We start from the raw sequence: 17,880 nt of genomic DNA on the forward strand, positions 1-17,880 counted from the left end.
CCCACCAACGTTCCCATGGATGCCCCAGCATCTCTCCCATTCCTTGGTGGGAGTTACACCAGGCCCTTGCAGTTTCACGCCCTCCCTTAGGTCGGGGGTGGTTGATAGCACTCGCATGCTGTATATGGGAAGGTTTATGCGGCCGGTGCACTTTTGCCACCCCAAAACCCCTGGGGTCAAACTGGGATCGGGTCTTCTCCCAGCACTCCAGTCTGGAGGGCTGCAATTTGGGCTCTCTTGGTTAAGGGCCCCCATCTTGACCTGGGCCACATACTGTTCACTTACAGAACTAATATGGAGACATTCCTTTCTCAACAACCTTGTCTCCCCAACAAGCTGGCCAAACACAGCCACTTGGTTATAGGACTGTTTAACTTTCTTAACAGCTTTCACTCCATCTGAGACCTTCTCAAAGCTATCCACACTGGATCTTTCAACAGGAAAGTCAGTGGCTTCATTCACAACGGAAAATTTCTGGCTGTTAGGAACTGAAACTTTCTTGATTAAATCACTTTCACACCCTTCAGTTGCAGTAAATTGCTTGCAAAGACTACCATGAGGATTCCTTTCCCTAGGGGCTTTTCTATGCAACAATTCACCCTTCACAGAAATTCTGCTCTTACCCTCTTTACCTAGGGCTTGCTCTAGAGGAACACTTTCCTGAGCAACAACAGACTCTTTCTGGGTCTCACTTACATCCAGAATTACCTCTGGCCCATCAGGCAGATTCCTACACAATCCCCTTTCAGGCAAACTTACAGACTTCCTAGATAAAAGGTTAGAAGCATTCTCCTTCCCTTTGCCACACACAAGTTCAGGAATCTTTTCCTTCTTGCTACAGGTTTCCACACCCTCAGTAGGTAACACAATCAAATCACCTTTCTGCTCTCCTTGTGCCCTGGCTAGGATCTCACTCTGATTAGACAGAGTTGCTACATCCTTTCCCAACAACACACTAGCAACAGGTAAAATACAAGCACCAGAATTGTCTGGGCTCTGGGATTTTGCATAGACACTAACTGGCTGCGACCTAGTTACAGGGCCATTCTCCCGAGCAGACACAAACTTAAGGCCCTTCCCTTCCTGGGCTTTAGCTGAATCCAGAACCAACTCTGAGACAACTGCACTATTCTCAACCGTCACAGGCTGAAAGGCCCCTTCTGTCTGCTCCACAGACAAAGAAGAGCCAGACACACCTTCTCCTTTCCCAGACACCCAGCTTGGGATCTCATTCCCCTGGTCCCAGCACACAGGGCTGTTCACAGACAACTGCTTGGAGACTGGGGTAGCTCCCTCCATAGGCAAGTCAATACCCCTGACAGACACAGGCACGTTTCCTTCCCTGTCACAATTCTCCACCCAGGTAACAGGTAAGGTACAGGGACACTCATCTTCCACTCTCCTCGCCTTCCCACGCTGCTGACTAGACAAAGCCATCAGCTCACAAGGCTGCCTAGGCTCATCCAAACTTCCCTTACCAAGCACCTTACCACTCCCCACAGATCCCCTGTCCTGCCTGTGTCTCCCTGCACTCAGCTGGGGTCTCCGCTCCCACTGTGCTCAGCGCTGCCCTTGCTGTCCCAGTGGGGGTAGGCAGCAAGTTCACTGCTTTCCTCACTGCATCAGAGCCAGCGTGAGTCCCCTCTCCAGTGTGCAAGGGGGCGGGGAGCATCTCTCTGTCCCACCCAGCCCCAGGGGTCTGCTTACAGGCAGGCAGGTAGCCTAAGCCTAGCAGCTCCTCCCTGCTGCCAGCCAGGTCATCTGCATTTTCACTGACCATTTCCCTCTCCGCCGATTGGTCCCCTGGATTCAAATTCAAACCCTTGGCCGTTACAGGAGTAGGGCCTGGATCCTGTCCCAAAGAGACGCAGTCACTCCCCAACAGGGTCTCACAGCCGATATCCTGGAGAACCCCAACGACCAGCCAGCCCCACCTCTCCTGGGTCTGCACAGGAATCTGGGCCATAGGCAGGGTGATGGGCTTCATCCCTGGGACCCTCACACAGCCCCTCAGCCTCTGAGGCTGCACCACCAGGGGCCTGACAACAGTTCCCTCTGTCCCAGGATCTCGCCACCCCAGGAATGTCTCCCCATTGACCATCACCTTTCGCTCCCACTGGAGGTCTGAGGGGCCTGACCCCAGGATACACCACCCAGACATATAGGTTGGGGTCAGGAGTGGGAGCCTGTCCACCTCCCCACCCATCTGGCTGGCGGAGTCTATGGCCTTGGGACCCAGCAAGGGAGCTAGACACCGGGGCTTTTCCGCAGGGTCCCCCTGGTTCAAATCGCCAGCCTGCTCAAAGGCAGTGAGGTGGGCATCCACATCCCCCACTCCTTAACCAGGGGCAGCAATTTAGTCTCGAGGTTCCCTGTGAACTGGCACCCTGGGATCTATCCCCACTCACCCCTGGGAGGTCCCCTATGCTTCTCCGCTCTACCACCGCCAGTTTCTGCTGCTGCTGCTTCTGCAGTTCTTTCTTGGGCTCTCGCTGTCTCTCACAGTCCTCTTGCTCTTTCGGACTCAGCTCCAATCCCGTCCGTCTCCGATCCCCTGATGGCGAACCCGATCGTGAAGACCCTCTTCTGGTCGGGGATAGGAGTCTCGGGGATGCCTGGCTACCACTCCAGCTGCTCCCAGATCCTGTTTGGGTCAGGAATCTGTTCCTTAGGCGGTCATCGTCCTCCAGCTACACGATTAACTGTGCTTTGGTGAACTTCCCAATGCTCAACCCTCTCTTTCTGCACAGAGTTACAATGTCCTTCTTAAGTAGAGAGTGACAGACCATCACTCCGCTCTTCCCAAGTTGTTGTGGACTCACAGGCCTGTGCGCTCTTAGCTCCCCACCATTTCCAGGGAGAACCCCTAGTGTGCCAGCCCTTCTCGAGGTCACCCCCTCTTTGCCAGGGTCGAGCTGCAGACTCCTCCGTCCCTTGGACTGCTCCATTAAACATTAAGAACAGTCCCGCTTCATCATAATCTGTTCATGCCCCGCTTCACTGCCAAAGAACACCCACTTGCCAACTTCGATGACACCTAGCTAGAGACATTGACTTGTCCTTTGTCTTTGAGAAACAGGCTTACCCCCTCCCCAGACTTGTCTAGTAAACGTATCTCAATTATAATTTAAGCTTATGTTTATACCTTTACATATGATGTTGCTACACCCATTTCACTGTGCTGTTATTGTCCAGCAAGTTATTAGTTTTCAAATGATACCTCACTAGGCATATTTTTTACAAAGATTATGACTATGGTGTGTATGGTGTGAACTATGGGGTGCATTCAGTTCATAGCCCCCCTGCCAAAGGCCATCATCCCATTCTGGATTTTAGTCTCCCTGCTCTATAGTCATCATCTGTGGTCCATCTTGCAGTCCCCCAACTTCTCACCCTCTTGCCCCATAGCTATCATCTGTGTTCTGGTGTGCAGCACCCCAACTCCCTGCTCCACTGCCATGTGGCCATCATCTGCATTCCAGTTCACAGTCCCTCAACCCTCTGCTCCCCTGCCACATAGCTATCATCCACATTCTGTTTTGCAGCGCTATCCCACCCTGCCCCATGGCCATCATCCACATTAACATAAGAACATAAGAATGGCCATACTGGGTCAGACCAAAGGTCCATCCAGCCCAATATCCTGTCTGCTGACAGTGGCCAATGCCAGGTGCCCCAGAGGAAGTGACCCTAACAGGTAATGATCAAGTGATCTCTCTCCTGCCGTCCATCTCCACCCTCTGACAAACAGGGGCTAGGGACACCATTCCTTAGGGACACCATTCCTTACCCATCCTGGCTAATAGCCATTAATGGATTTAACCTCCATGAATTTATCCAGTTCTCTTTTAAACTCTGTTATAGTCCAAGCCTTCACAACTTCCTCAGGCAAGGAGTTCCACAGGTTGACTGTGCACTATGTGAAGAAGAGCTTCCTTTTATTTTTTTTAAACCTGCTGCCCATTAATTTCATTTGGTGGCCCCTCGTTCTTATATTATGGGAACAAGTACATAACTTTTCCTTATTCACTTTCTCCACACCACTCATGATTTTATATACCTCTATCATATCCCCCCTTAGTCTCCTCTTTTCCAAACTGAAAAGTCCTAGCCTCTTTAATCTCTCCTCATATGGGACCTGTTCCAAATCCCTAATCATTTTAGTTGCCCTTTTCTGAACCTTTTCTAATGCCAGTATATCTTTTTTGAGTTGAGGAGACCACATCTGTACGCAGTATTCAAGATGTGGGCATACCATGGATTTATATAAGGGTAATAAGATATTCTCTGTCTTATTCTCTATCCCTTTTTTAATGATTCCTAACATCCTGTTTGCTTTTTTGACTGCCACTGCACTCTGCATGGATGTCTTCAGAGAACTATCCACGATGACTCCAAGATCTTTCTCCTGATTAGCTGTAGCTAAATTGGCCCCCATCATATTGTATGTATACTTGGGGTTATTTTTTCCAATGTGCATTCCTTTACATTTATCCACATTAAATTTAATTTGCAATTTTGTTGCCCAATCACTTAGTTTTGTGAGATTTTTTTGAAGTTCTTCACAGTCTGCTTTGGTCTTAACTATCTTGAGCAGTTTAGTATCTTCTGCAAACTTTGCCACCTCACTGTTTACCCCTTTCTCCAGATCATTTATGAATAAGTTGAATAGGATTGGTCCTCGGACTGACCCTTGGGGAACACCACTAGTTACCCCCTCCAGTCTGAAAATTTACCATTTATTCCAACTCTTTGTTCCCTGTCTTTTATCCAGTTCTCAATCCATGAAATGATCTTCCATCTTATCCCATGACAACTTAATTTACATAAGAACCTTTGGTGAGGGACCTTGTCAAAGGCTTTCTGGAAATCTAAGTACACTATGTCCACTGGATCCCCCTTGTCCATGTGTTTGTTGACCCCCCTCAAAGAACTCTAATAGATTAGTAAGACATGATCTCCCTTTACAGAAGCCATGTTGACTTTTGCGCAACAATTTATGTTCTTCTATGTGTCTGACAATTTTATTCTTTACTATGGTTTCAACTAGTTTGCCTGGTACTGATGTTAGACTTACCGGCCTGTAATTGCCAGGATCACCTCTAGAGCCCTTCTTAAATATTGGCGTTACATTAGCTATCTTCCAGTCATTGGGTATAGTAGCTAATTTAAAGGACAGGTTACAAACCATAGTTAGTAGTTCCGCAATTTCACATTTGAGTTCTTTCAGAACTCTTGGGTGAATGCCATCTGGTCCCGGTGACTTGTTACTGTTAAGTTTCTCAATTAATTCCAAAACCTCCTCTAGTGACACTTCAATCTGTGACAATTCCTCAGATTTGTAGCCTACAAAAGACGGCTCAGGTTTGGGAATCTCCATAACATCCACAGCCCGTGAAGACTGAAGCAAAGAATTCATTTAGTTTCTCTGTGATGACTTTATCGTCTTTTCGATTGTCCAGGGGCTCCACTGGTTGTTTAGCAGGCTTCGTGCTTCTAATGTACTTAAACGTTTTGTTATTATCTTTTGAGTTTTTGGCTAGCTGTTCTTCAAACTCCTTTTTGGCTTTTCTTACTACATTTTTACATTTAATTTGGCAGTGTTTATGCTCCTTTCTATTTACCTCACTAGGAATTGACTTCCACTTTTTAAAAGATGCCTTTTTATCTCTCACTGCCTCTTTTACAGGTTCTTAAGCCACGGTGGCTCTTTTTTAGTTTTTACTGTGTTTTTTAATTTGGGGTATACATTTAAGTTGAGACTCTATTATGGTGTCTTTGAAAAGTGTCCATGCAGCTTGCAGGGGTTTCACTCTAGTCACTGTACCTTTTAATTTCTGTTTAACTAACCTCCTCATTTTTGCACAGTTCCCCTTTCTGAAATTAAATGCCACAATGCTGGGCTGTTGAGGTGTTCTTCCCACCACAGGAATGTTAAATGTTATTATATTATGGTCACTATTTCCAAGTGGTCCTGTTATAGTTACCTCTTAGACCAGATCCTGCTCTCCACTCAGGACTAGATCAAGAGTTGCCTCTCCCCTTGTGGGTTCCGGTACCAGCTGCTCCAAGAAGCAGTCATTTAAAGTATCGAGAAATTTTGTCTCTGTATTTCGTCCTGAGGTGACATGTACCCAGTCCATATGGGGATAATTGAAATCCCCCACTATTATTGAGTTCTTTATGTTGATAGCCTCTCTAATCTCCCTTAGCATTTCATTGTCACTATCACTGTCCTGGTCAGGTGATCAATAATAGATCCCTACTGTTATATTCTTATTAGAGCCTGGAATTACTATCCATAGAAATTCTATGGAACACGTGGATTCGTTTAAGATTTTTACTTCATTTCATTCTACATTTTCTTTCACATATAGTGCCACTCCCTCCCTTCCTCCCTTCCCCCCCCCCCCCCCCCCCCGCATTTCAGTTTGCAGCTCCCAAACCCTCTGCGCCCCTGCTCTGTGGCCATCATCCATGTTCCAGTTCACCTCCCCCCGCACCCCAGCTTCCTGGCTTGCTGCCATGTGACCATCATCCACATTCTAGTACACATCCGGTCACATGTGGCTGCCTGCAGCGAATCCAGCCAAGCCAGGCCCCTGTGGGAGGCTGGTACTGCTCCCTTTCAGAATGCAATGCTTTCAGTGAGTATTTACAGCGACACAGCCTCTGCAAACACAGCCTTTGCAAACAAGGAAACAAGTTATAAGTCACCTGGCCTACAGAATGTGCACGTCCTTGGATTAGCACAGAGAGGCAAAAGTTAAGTCATAGTCCATCCTGGCCAAGCCAGAGCCATGTGTCAGCCAAGCTGTAATGGATTCCATCCCAGCACAGGTGCCAACTTTCAGCTTTCCCTGGGGGTGCTCCACCCCAAGGCCCCACCCCCACTCCACCCCATCTCCCAAGGCCCCACCCTCTCTCCACCTCTTCTCACCCCCACTCTGCCCCCTCCCTGAGGCTCCACCCCCACCACACCTCCAGCCCCAGAGCGCCCACGTGGAGTCAGTGCCTATGCATCCATGCTCTCCTTTCTGTCCACCCAGGGGAGAGCTTCTTAGTGCCTCCAAAGAGTAGCTCTTATCCCAGGTCCCTTTTCCTCTTTGTTCTCCAATTTAGTTCACGTCCTTCGCCTGCCAGGGTTCAGTCACTGGGATGTCCTGTTGTCTCTCTGGACCTGCTATTATTCTGGGTCGGTTTCAACTAGTTAATTAATGACCCTATTTATTCCAACCAGACCACAAGGTGTCACCCAGACTTGTGTCTCCTACAGTGTCCCAGGAGCAGTGTTAACACTTCTGCACCCCACCTCAAGTGGTAACACAAAGTCCAGAAAGAAACTGAGGCACACATAGGTATCATAAAAATATTACAAAAAAATCCCATTTTATCACATCTCTTTCCCTTTCAAAATCAAACTGAGCATTCTCAGAAAAGAGCAAACCAGTTTTCGGAAAGAGTGTGGATGCACAGACCAGATCTTCACTCTACGAAATATAATAGAACAATGCTTACTGGGTAATACGGCGTACAACAAAAGACATGCCAAGAGGCATTAGATCGACAACGGTACAGCTTACTCAGGAAGAACAGGCAGGGAAAAAAGGGAGGAGGTGTTGCCTTATACATTAAAAATGGACGCACTTGGACTGAGGTTGAGACAGAAATAGGAGACAGACTTGTTGAGAGGCTCTGGGTAAGGATAAAAGGGGTAAAAAAACAAGGATGGTGTCATGGTTGGGGTCCACTACAGACCACCTAACCGGGAAGAAGGGGCAGATGAGGCTTTTTTTAAACAACTAAATCCCCTAGGGAAGCAAGTCTAAGGGGAAAAACAACCGAAGACAGTTGGTGGTTTTTCAAAGAGACACTCCCTCAGACAGAGACAAACACCTACAGAATCTCTATCAAGCATTCTTAAAACTATAATATCCACCTGGTGAAGTGAAGAAACAGATTGACAGAGCCAGAAAGGTACCCAGAAGTCACCTACTACAAGACAGGCCCAACAAAGAAAATAACAGAACGCCACTAGCCATCACCTTCAGCCCCCAACTAAAACCTCTCCAATGCATCATCAAGGATCTACAACCTATCCTGAAGGACGACCCATCACTCTCACAGACCTTGGGAGACAGGCCAGTCCTCACTTACAGACAGCCCCCCAACCTGAAGCAAATACTCACCAGCAGCTACACACCACACAACAAAAACATTAACCCAGGAACCAAACCCTGCAACAAACCCCAGTGCCAACTCTGTTTGCATATCTATTCAAGGGACACCATCATAGGACCTAATCACATCAGCCACGCCATCAGGAGCTCGTTCACCTGCATATCTACCAATGTGATATATGCCATCATGTGTCAGCAATGCCCCTATGCCATGTACATTGGCCAAACCAGACAGTCTCTACGCAAAAGAATAAATGGACACAAATCTGACATCAGGAATTATAACATTCAAAAACCAGTAGGAGAACACTTCAATCTCCCTGGTCACTCAATAACAGACTTAAAAGTCGCAATTCTTCAACAAAAAAACTTCAAAAACAGACTCCAAAGTGAAACTGCAGACCTGGAATTAATTTGCAAACTGGACATCATCAAATTAGGCCTGAATAAAGACTGGGAGTGGATGGGTCATTACAAAAATTAATTTCCCCTTACTAATTTCCCCCTACTGTTACTCACACCTTCTTATCAACTGTTTGAAATGGGCCACCCTCATTACCACTACAAAAGTGATTTTTCCTCCCTTGGTATTCAACTGTTAATTGAGTTGTCTCATTAGACTGCCCCCCCCCACTTGGTAAGGCAACTCCCATCTTTTCATGTACTATGTATATATACCTGCTCCTGTGCTTTCCACTCCATGCATCTGATGAAGTGGGTTCTAGCCCACGAAAGCTTATGCCCAAATAAATTTGTTAGTCTCTAAGGTGCCACAAGGACTCCTTGTTGTTTTTGTTCTGTGTAAATATGTATATAATTAATGCATATGAAGTTATGAGAATTGTGTTGTATGGTTGTAACTAAAATATGCTGTGGGTTTGGGAAGTGACCAAATGCTAGCTCTCCAGAGACAATGCCAACAAAAAGTAACCAACGCCCAGGTAGGTGTCAAACCACCATCAACAGCCATTGTCCATCAAGGGAGCTACAATTCAGTGACTCACCTGCATAAGGCCATACAAGGGGAAGTGCTCAACCTTGCCTGGGGACTCAGCAATGCCCTCCAGACATGCCTGGACTTGTGTTCTCCAAGCACATGGACTAAAGGTGTAAACCAGAACACAGGGGGCCAATACTTCACCTTTCTCCTGCCCCCACCTATGCTGCAAGCAACAAAGACACTCAAAAGACTGAAGATTCCAACAGAGGAGACTGGCCCAGATTTAAGGGACAAACCTGTATATTAAGGACTGCAATATCCAGTAGGGTGAGAAAAACTGCTTAATCTAGATGTTGCCCAGTCTAATAGGGTTGAGAGTTTAGACTGCATGCTTTTAATTTATTTTCTTTTGGTAACTAACTCTGACATTTTGCCTATCACTTATAACCACTTAAAATCTATCATTTGTAGTCAATACATTTGTTTTACTATTTATCTTTGCCAGTGAGTTTGCCTGAAGTGTTTGGTAAATTTGCTCAGGTTTTACAAAGGCGAGTGTATATCCACTTTCCATTGATGAAGTGGTGAACCAATTAATAAATTTGTACTGCTCATCTTGAGCAGTACAAGACAGTATATTCCTGAGGTATAAGGATGGGAGCTGGGGGAATTTGGCTGGTGCCTTTCTCTGAGTGATTCATGACCGGCTCTGGGAGCATTCATGCAATCTAGCTGGCTGAGGGGCTCCACCTGCTGTTGCTGAGTAATCACAGCGCCTGGAGGGGTTTGCTGCTTGTCACTAGCAAAGCATTGTGAGAGACAGCCCAGGCTGGAGAGTTAAGGGGGCACAGAGGTCCCACAGTCCCACGCTGCACTCCAGGTATCCTGTCACAGGTACTAACTAACTAACTAATTATATTTTTACACTTCATTTGCCGGAGTTTATGCTCCTTTCTATTTTCCATCACATTTTAGGATCAGAGGGACATATTTCATATAAAGTTCTAACCTGATCAGGTCTTACAAAGATTCCAGGGTAGTGACACCAGCTCCGTTACTCCACCTGTGGGAGTACTCACCTGTCAGGGTGCCAGCCTTTTGTTCTACTGCACATGCCAAAACCTTTTCCTATAGGTCTTAGGCCACGGTAGGCAATAGGCAGATTGCTGGCCAAATCCAGCCTGCCAGACGCTTTTGAACAGACCACAAAATCTTTCACCTGGACAAAAATAATTGATTATTTCTGCCTTCATTGTTAGCTCAAACCTAAGCAATAAGGCTCTTTTGAACTGTTTGTAGCTCCCAGTGTCAGTTCTGTTCAGTTGGCTATAGGTGTCAATGGCTTTGGGACGCAGTAAAGGAGTGAGGCAACACATCCCCACTACTGCCCCACAGGTCCCCCCTGCCACCCCACATCCCCACTGCTACACTACAGCTCTCTCCTCCCGCCTTACACCCCCACTACTGCCCCACAGCTCCCCCTCCTGCCTCACATCCCCACTGCTGCCCCATACTTCCCCCTCTCACCTCACCTCTTCCAACCCCACAGGTCCCACTTCAGACTTTCACTCCCCCTTCCCCTCTCTCTTCACCTGCAGGTACTGCCATCCTCCCGGGTGCTGCCACAGCCAGATGCCACTGTGCTTACACTGCACCCGGTGGAAGGGGTCAGACCTGGCTCAGTGATTGGCTCGGTGGCGCCGCCTGAGGCCTCTGCACAGGGGCATCTGACTTACACCCTGCTGGGGGGAGGTGGAGACGGCACCTTTGTGGTGGACAGCATGACGGGGGAGATCTACGCGGCACGGGAGCTGGACTATGAGTTGGGGGCCCAGCACACGCTGCACGTCAGCGCCGAGGACACACAGCGCGGCTACCCTGCCAGCCGGCTGGTGCTGGTGCAGATCCATGTGCAGGACTGTAATGACCAGGCGCCTGCCTTCCCCGAGGACCCCATCACTATTGTGGTGCCCGAGAACACCCAGATCGGTGCCTCCATCTTCACCTTCCAGGCCCCAGATGGAGACGGTGCTGGCCCCAACAGCCAGGTGTGCTACAGGCTGCTGCACCAGGAGCCCCCCGGCTCCCACTTCCAGCTGGATGCCCACTCTGGGCTGCTGAGCCTCCAGCAGGGGCTGGACCGCGAGGCTGCCCCCTCCTTTCTGCTGGTGGTGGAGGCCACAGACCAGGCCCTCAACGTCAGCCAGCGCCGCTCCGCTGCCGTCACTGCCCGCGTCTTTGTGACAGACGAGAACGACAACACGCCCGTCTTCCTCTCACCAGCCACCGTTAGCGTCATGGAGGACCAGCCCACTGGCTTCATGGTGCTGCACGTGGTGGCGCGGGATGGGGACCTGGGCGAAAACGGACGGGTGAGCTACACACTGCAGGCAGGCAACGCCGAGGGCCGATTCCACCTCAACCCCAGCACCGGTAAGGGGCCTGTGGGGCTGCAGGGAGATGCTGGGGCTGCGGGGGAGAGGAGGGCAAGGGACATGGGAGACACAAGAAGTGAAGGGGAAGAGGTGACTGATGTGGGGGGTGGGAGGGGATATGGGAAATACAAGGGGGGAAGGAAAAGGGGTGATGGATGTGCAGGAGGGGACACGGGAGACACAGGGGGGAAGGAAAAGGGGTGATGGATGTGCGGGAGGGGACACGGGAGACACAGGGGGGAAGGAAAAGGGGTGATGGATGTGCGGGAGGGGACACGGGAGACACAGGGGGGAAGGAAAAGGGGTGATGGATGTGCGGGAGGGGACACGGGAGACACAGGGGGTGAAGGCGAAGAGGTGATGGATGTGGGGGAGGGGACATGGGAGACACAGGGGGCGAAGGGGAAGAGGTGATGGATGTGGGGGAGGGGACACGGGAGACACAGGGGGGAAGGAAAAGGGGTGATGGATGTGCAGGAGGGGACACGGGAGACACAGGGGGGAAGGAAAAGGGCTGATGGATGTGGGGGAGGGGACATGGGAGACACAGGGGGGAAGGAAAAGGGGTGATGGATGTGTGGGAGGGGACACGGGAGACACAGGGGGTGAAGGCGAAGAGGTGATGGATGCGGGGGAGGGGACATGGGAGACACAGGGGCGAAGGGGAAGAGGTGATGGATGTGGGGGAGGGGACATGGGAGACACAAGGGGTGAAGGGGAAGAGGTGATGGATGTGGGGGAGGGGACATGGGAGACACAGGGGGCGAAGGGGAAGAGGTGATGGATGTGGGGGAGGGGACGTGGGAGACACAGTGGGGAAGGAAAAGGGGTGATGGATGTGCAGGAGGGGACACGGGAGACACAGGGGGGAAGGAAAAGGGGTGATGGATGTGCGGGAGGGGACACGGGAGACACAGGGGGGAAGGAAAAGGGGTGATGGATGTGCGGGAGGGGACACGGGAGACACAGGGGGGAAGGAAAAGGGGTGATGGATGTGCGGGAGGGGACACGGGAGACACAGGGGGGAAGGAAAAGGGGTGATGGATGTGCGGGAGGGGACACGGGAGACACAGGGGGTGAAGGCGAAGAGGTGATGGATGTGGGGGAGGGGACATGGGAGACACAGGGGGCGAAGGGGAAGAGGTGATGGATGTGGGGGAGGGGACACGGGAGACACAGGGGGGAAGGAAAAGGGGTGATGGATGTGCAGGAGGGGACACGGGAGACACAGGGGGGAAGGAAAAGGGCTGATGGATGTGGGGGTGGGGACATGGGAGACACAGGGGGGAAGGAAAAGGGGTGATGGATGTGCGGGAGGGGACACGGGAGACACAGGGGGTGAAGGCGAAGAGGTGATGGATGCGGGGGAGGGGACATGGGAGACACAGGGGGCGAAGGGGAAGAGGTGATGGATGTGGGGGAGGGGACATGGGAGACACAAGGGGCGAAGGGGAAGAGGTGATGGATGTGGGGGAGGGGACATGGGAGACACAGGGGGCGAAGGGGAAGAGGTGATGGATGTGGGGGAGGGGACATGGGAGACACAGGGGGGAAGGAAAAGGGGTGATGGATGTGCGGGAGGGGACACGGGAGACACAGGGGGGAAGGAAAAGGGGTGATGGATGTGCAGGAGGGGACACGGGAGACACAGGGGGGAAGGAAAAGGGGTGATGGATGTGCGGGAGGGGACATGGGAGACACAGGGGGGAAGGAAAAGGGGTGATGGATGTGCGGGAGGGGACACGGGAGACACAGGGGGTGAAGGCGAAAAGGTGATGGATGTGGGGGATGGGAAGACAGGTAGACACAATGGATAAGGAGCATCGGGGAGGCATGGGGACCCAGTGGGAGGATGGGGGCAGTGGTGACAGTAGATTCCTGACCCAGCCTGGAGTGGGTAAGAGATTCCCACTGGGCCCAGGCGGGAGGAGGTGCCTGGCCACAGCATGAGGGACAGAAGCAGGCAGGTGCCAGCGTGTGCAGGGAGAGCTGGGCGCAGCTCCACAGCCCAAGGTGTGGGGTTTGTAGTGCTGTGGGGCACCAAGCATGGAGCCTGACCTCAGTGACCCTGGCTCAGCACAGCTCCCTGTGACTCCTCTGTCCCAGGCTCAGTCTGTCCTGGTGTCTCCCCAGGTGCCCTCTCCATTGTGCGGACTCTGAACAGGGAGGAGATATCCCAGCACAACCTGACAGTGGTGGCCATGGACCACGGCTTCCCGCGCCGCTCGTCCACGCAGCTGCTGACAGTGCTGGTGCTGGACGTTAATGATGAGGCACCTGCCTTCGAGAAGGCTGAGTATGAGGCCAGTGTCATGGAGAATCTGCCAGCAGGCAGCCCCGTGCTGCAGCTGCTGGCCACAGACTGCGACCTGGGTGAGAGCCTTGGGGCTGGAACAGGTGGCCCTCGGGGAGGGAGGTTGGCTGGGTCAAAGCTGCGCCAAAGGCATTGGCCCAGGGGCTGAAGAGTACGTGATCACCACAGGCCTTCCCCTGCTCCTCATCTGCCAAGGCAGTATCCAGGGAGCCCCAGGGTTGGGCGCCTTACCTGCGGGAGATGAGAGAGCCAGTCCCTGAGCATTGAGGGGCATCGGAGATTGGAGCCCTGTCACACTAGACCCACACAGATCCATGTCACAATTGCCGTCGTCCCCACAGTGTGGCCTGGGCCTGAGGGACTGTCACCAAGCAGCAGTCCCTCCCCACTCTCTCCTCCAACTGACCCCCAGCCTGCCCAGGTCCCCTTAGCCTGGCCACAGCTGTCTCCTTTCCTCAGCCTTCCTGACATCTCCACTTCTGCCCCTTCCCTCCTGCCTCTAGGGGTCTTTTCCCACCCAGCCCCCACACTGCTCCCTTGTGGGGAAAGGGAAGGGAGCATGGCCTGGGGTGGGTGGGAGGAGGCACAGTGGGTGCAGAGGGCTGGGGCGGGCAAGTGGAAAGAGGGCCTGGTCCTGGGACCATTGCAGGAGCTGTCTGCACTTACCCCTTCAGACCAGAGGTTTCTCTTTTGCAGGGGCCAATGGGCATGTGTCATATGGGGGCCTCTCTGGGAGTCCCTTCTCCATCCACCCACAGACTGGGCTTGTCACCACCATGCGCTCCCTGGACCGAGAGAGGCGGGAGCAGCACATGCTAACAGGTATGGCCAGACCTGGGGGTTGGGCTTGGGGGGGAAGGTGCTGTATGGGAAGTGGAGAGTGGCAGTGAGGGTAGCAGGGACTAAGGGGAGGAGATGGGAGGGGGTCCAGCTGTGCTCCCAGCTGGCATGGACATCAGCATGTTTGCTGGAGGAAGGAGGTGTATTGTGTGGGGCAAAGAAAGAGAGTGGGGAATGTTCAGGTTTTGATGTAAGAGTGTTGGGTGGGTGAGGCAGGAAGGGAGGGGGACAGGAGAGTGGAGGGACCCAGATTGGGCACAGGGTGCGGGCTGGGGGAGATGGGCCATGGTGGAGCTGCTCCTTGCAGGCGGTGGGTGTGGTCCCTATGGGTGGCACCTAGGGTCTCCAGGACCCCCTCCCTCTCTTCCCACAGTCTATGCCCAGGATGGTGGCCTGCCCCCCAACCTGGCCAAAGTGACAGTGCGGATCTTGGTGGGAGATGAAAACGACCATGCCCCGCGCTTCGAGAGCGAATCCTGCTCCTTGGAGGTGCCCGAGAACCAGAGCCGCGTGGCGCTCTACACTCTGCGGGCCACAGACTTGGATGCGGGCGAGAATGGGCGTCTGGAGTACCATGTGATGGGTGAGGGCCACCGGGCACATGGCTCACGCTGTGCTGGTGCTCCCCCTTCTGACCCCAGCTCCCACATGGGGGTCCTTCGCTGAGACCATTGGCATGAGCAGCAATCCCCCATCTGCCATGTGTGCTGCAGCCCCTGCGGCATGGGGTACAATCCACACTGGCTTGGTTCTGTGCCAGGCAAGGCATGGCTCTTGACTGCTGCCCCTCCGAGGACCTCAGTAGAGTGTGCCTCCAGGGTTGTGAACACTGGCTGCAGTTGCTCCTCCTGGGGCCTCCCCGGTCCTCTCCTATCTGTTCCTGCTGAATCTGTATCGGGGGGTCGGGCTGAGGTTTGCACACAGCTCTGTGGTGAGGTCTCTGCAGCACCAGTCATCTGGGCCAGGTCAAAGCCCTCAAGCTGTGGCTGGTTCTGGTGCCTCATTCTTGGGGCTCTTGGGGGCTAGTTGAGTGCTGTTCGATGGCAGGAGGAGTGGTTGTGGGGCATGCTGGGATGGGGCTACACTGTGCATGCTGTTTGGGTTTGCCACTTCTACTCTGCACTGGGGAAGTGTTTGCCACTGAGGTGGTGCCAGTTGTGGGCCATTTTCTGTGCAATTCAGACGGGAGAGACCCCATCCTGTTTGCACCATGGCTCCCTGCCTGCAGGGGTCTGTCTGCAGAACTACAGGGGCCATATCAGGGAAAGTCCATCATTCCCATCCCCCTCCCACTGGGCAGTATCAGGAAATGTCACTTGCTCCCACTCCCCCTCTGAGCCATATCGGGAGGGTTCCTTGCTCCCATTACCCGTCCCCCCCCCCCCCCCCGGCTCCCAGGCCATATCAGGGAGGTTCTCTCATTCCCATCTCTTCTCTCCCAGATGGAGACCCTGCCCAGGATTTCAGCCTGGACCCTGCTTCTGGTGTGTTCTCCACCTCGCGCAGCCTGGACCGAGAGCTGGTGGCCTATTACCGTCTGACTGTGGTGGCACGAGACCACGGCACACCCCAGCGCAGTGCCACCATGTCTCTGAATGTGCGGGTGCTGGACCTCAATGACAATGCACCGCACTTTGCGCAGGCAGCCTACACTGTGGAGGTGCCTGAGGACCTGGCTGTCGGGGCACTGGTCCTGCAGCTGGTGGCACTGGACCCGGATGAGGGCACCAATGGGCAGGTTTCCTACTACCTGGGCAATGAGTCGCTGGGCATGTTCCAGGTGGAACCACAGAGCGGGCTCATCACCAGTGCCCAGGCCTTGGATCGTGAGCGCCGCCCGATTTACAGCTTCCTGGCCAAAGCCGTGGACTCGGCACCCTGGGAGCCCAAGAGCGCGGTCGTGCGTGTCACAGTCGTCGTGCAGGACGTCAACGACCATGCACCTGCCTTCCTGTACAGCCCACTCTCCGTCAATCTCTCCCGCCACACGCCACCTAAGCAGGTGGTGGCCACTATGCGGGCTGAGGACAAAGACGCAGGTGCCAACGCCTCCATTCTGTACCGGTTTGCCACACACAACCCCAGCTTCGCCATCAATTCCTACACTGGTGCCATCCAGTTGCTGCAGCCCCTAGGCTCTCTCAGCCAGCGCCAGCGCACCCTTTTCATCCTGGCCACCGACTTGGGCCAACCAGCCCTCTCCTCCACCGGCGTGGTGGTGATCTACCTGCAGGAAGAGAGCTACCAGGGCGTGCGCTTCCCCCGCAGCACCAGAGATGTAGCCATACCTGAGAATGCCCCCACAGGTAGTGCCACCAGCCAGACAGGGCACAGGGTGAACAGTGCGGGGCTGGGCAGGAAACGGCCAGGATCTAGGGATAGGCACTGTGTGCCAGGGGTAACAGGGAACAGCTGGGAGCTGGGGATGGGAACTGGGTGGCAAGGGTAACAGAGAACAACCGGGAGCCAGGGATGGGAGCTGGGTGCCAAGGGTAGCAGGGAACGGCCGGGAGCCGGGGATGGGAGCTGGGTGCCAAGGGATAACAGGGAAGGGCCAGGCTCTGGGGATGGGAGCTGTGTGCCAGGGTAACAGGGAACAGTGGCGCACCAGAGACACTGGGGAGCAGCAAAATCTGGAGTGGGGCAGTGGAAGTAACTGGGAACAGCAGGGTGCTCGGACAGGGAGACTGGGGGAAACAGAGGAAAGTGGGGCGCTAGGGGTATTGCATGGGGTGCCATGGATTCCCAGGATCAGTGCTACACCCCTAGCTTTGGAACCATCTCTAGGAGGAATGTGCCAGACCGCCAAGGGGTCTCACTCTTCCTGCAGGATGTGCCACATGGCCTCACCACTGCTTCACACTGAAGCTCTGAGACTTCAGCACTCCTCTTCACACTGTGAGCTCTGTGCAGTGAGTCCAAGTGAGACAGACTCCGGATAGAGTATGTGCACTCTGCAGGGATCAGTGCACCTCACCCAGCATTTGCCATGACACACACACAGCGTTGTCAAAACAGTCAGGTTCATTAGTCAGTGGCGCACAGCACCAGAAGCCCTGACGTTAGCCCATAGAACTGAAGGGGAAAGCACAGGCCATCCTGATCATCCTAGAGCCCAGCCATGCTGGAGTGAGTCCCATTGTTCAAGTTTTGTGTGTCTCTCCATCTGAC

At 53.0% G+C, this 17,880-nt stretch overlaps 1 protein-coding gene across 1 annotated transcript in view; it reads left to right on the forward strand.

Annotated features, from left to right (window-relative positions):
* DCHS1 (dachsous cadherin-related 1) overlaps positions 1–17,880 on the forward strand; it is a 107,603-nt gene that overhangs the window by 57,975 nt on the left and 31,748 nt on the right. Inside the window, exons 9-13 of the mRNA XM_077806934.1 lie at positions 10,719–11,553; positions 13,689–13,928; positions 14,566–14,691; positions 15,083–15,292; positions 16,152–17,015. Coding sequence (XP_077663060.1) covers positions 10,719–11,553; positions 13,689–13,928; positions 14,566–14,691; positions 15,083–15,292; positions 16,152–17,015 — 2,275 coding nt within the window. The remainder of the gene's footprint in view (positions 1–10,718; positions 11,554–13,688; positions 13,929–14,565; positions 14,692–15,082; positions 15,293–16,151; positions 17,016–17,880) is intronic.

The sequence above is a fragment of the Eretmochelys imbricata genome, chromosome 1 (genome assembly GCF_965152235.1).
Source record: "Eretmochelys imbricata isolate rEreImb1 chromosome 1, rEreImb1.hap1, whole genome shotgun sequence".
NCBI classification, from domain to species: Eukaryota; Metazoa; Chordata; order Testudines; family Cheloniidae; genus Eretmochelys; species Eretmochelys imbricata.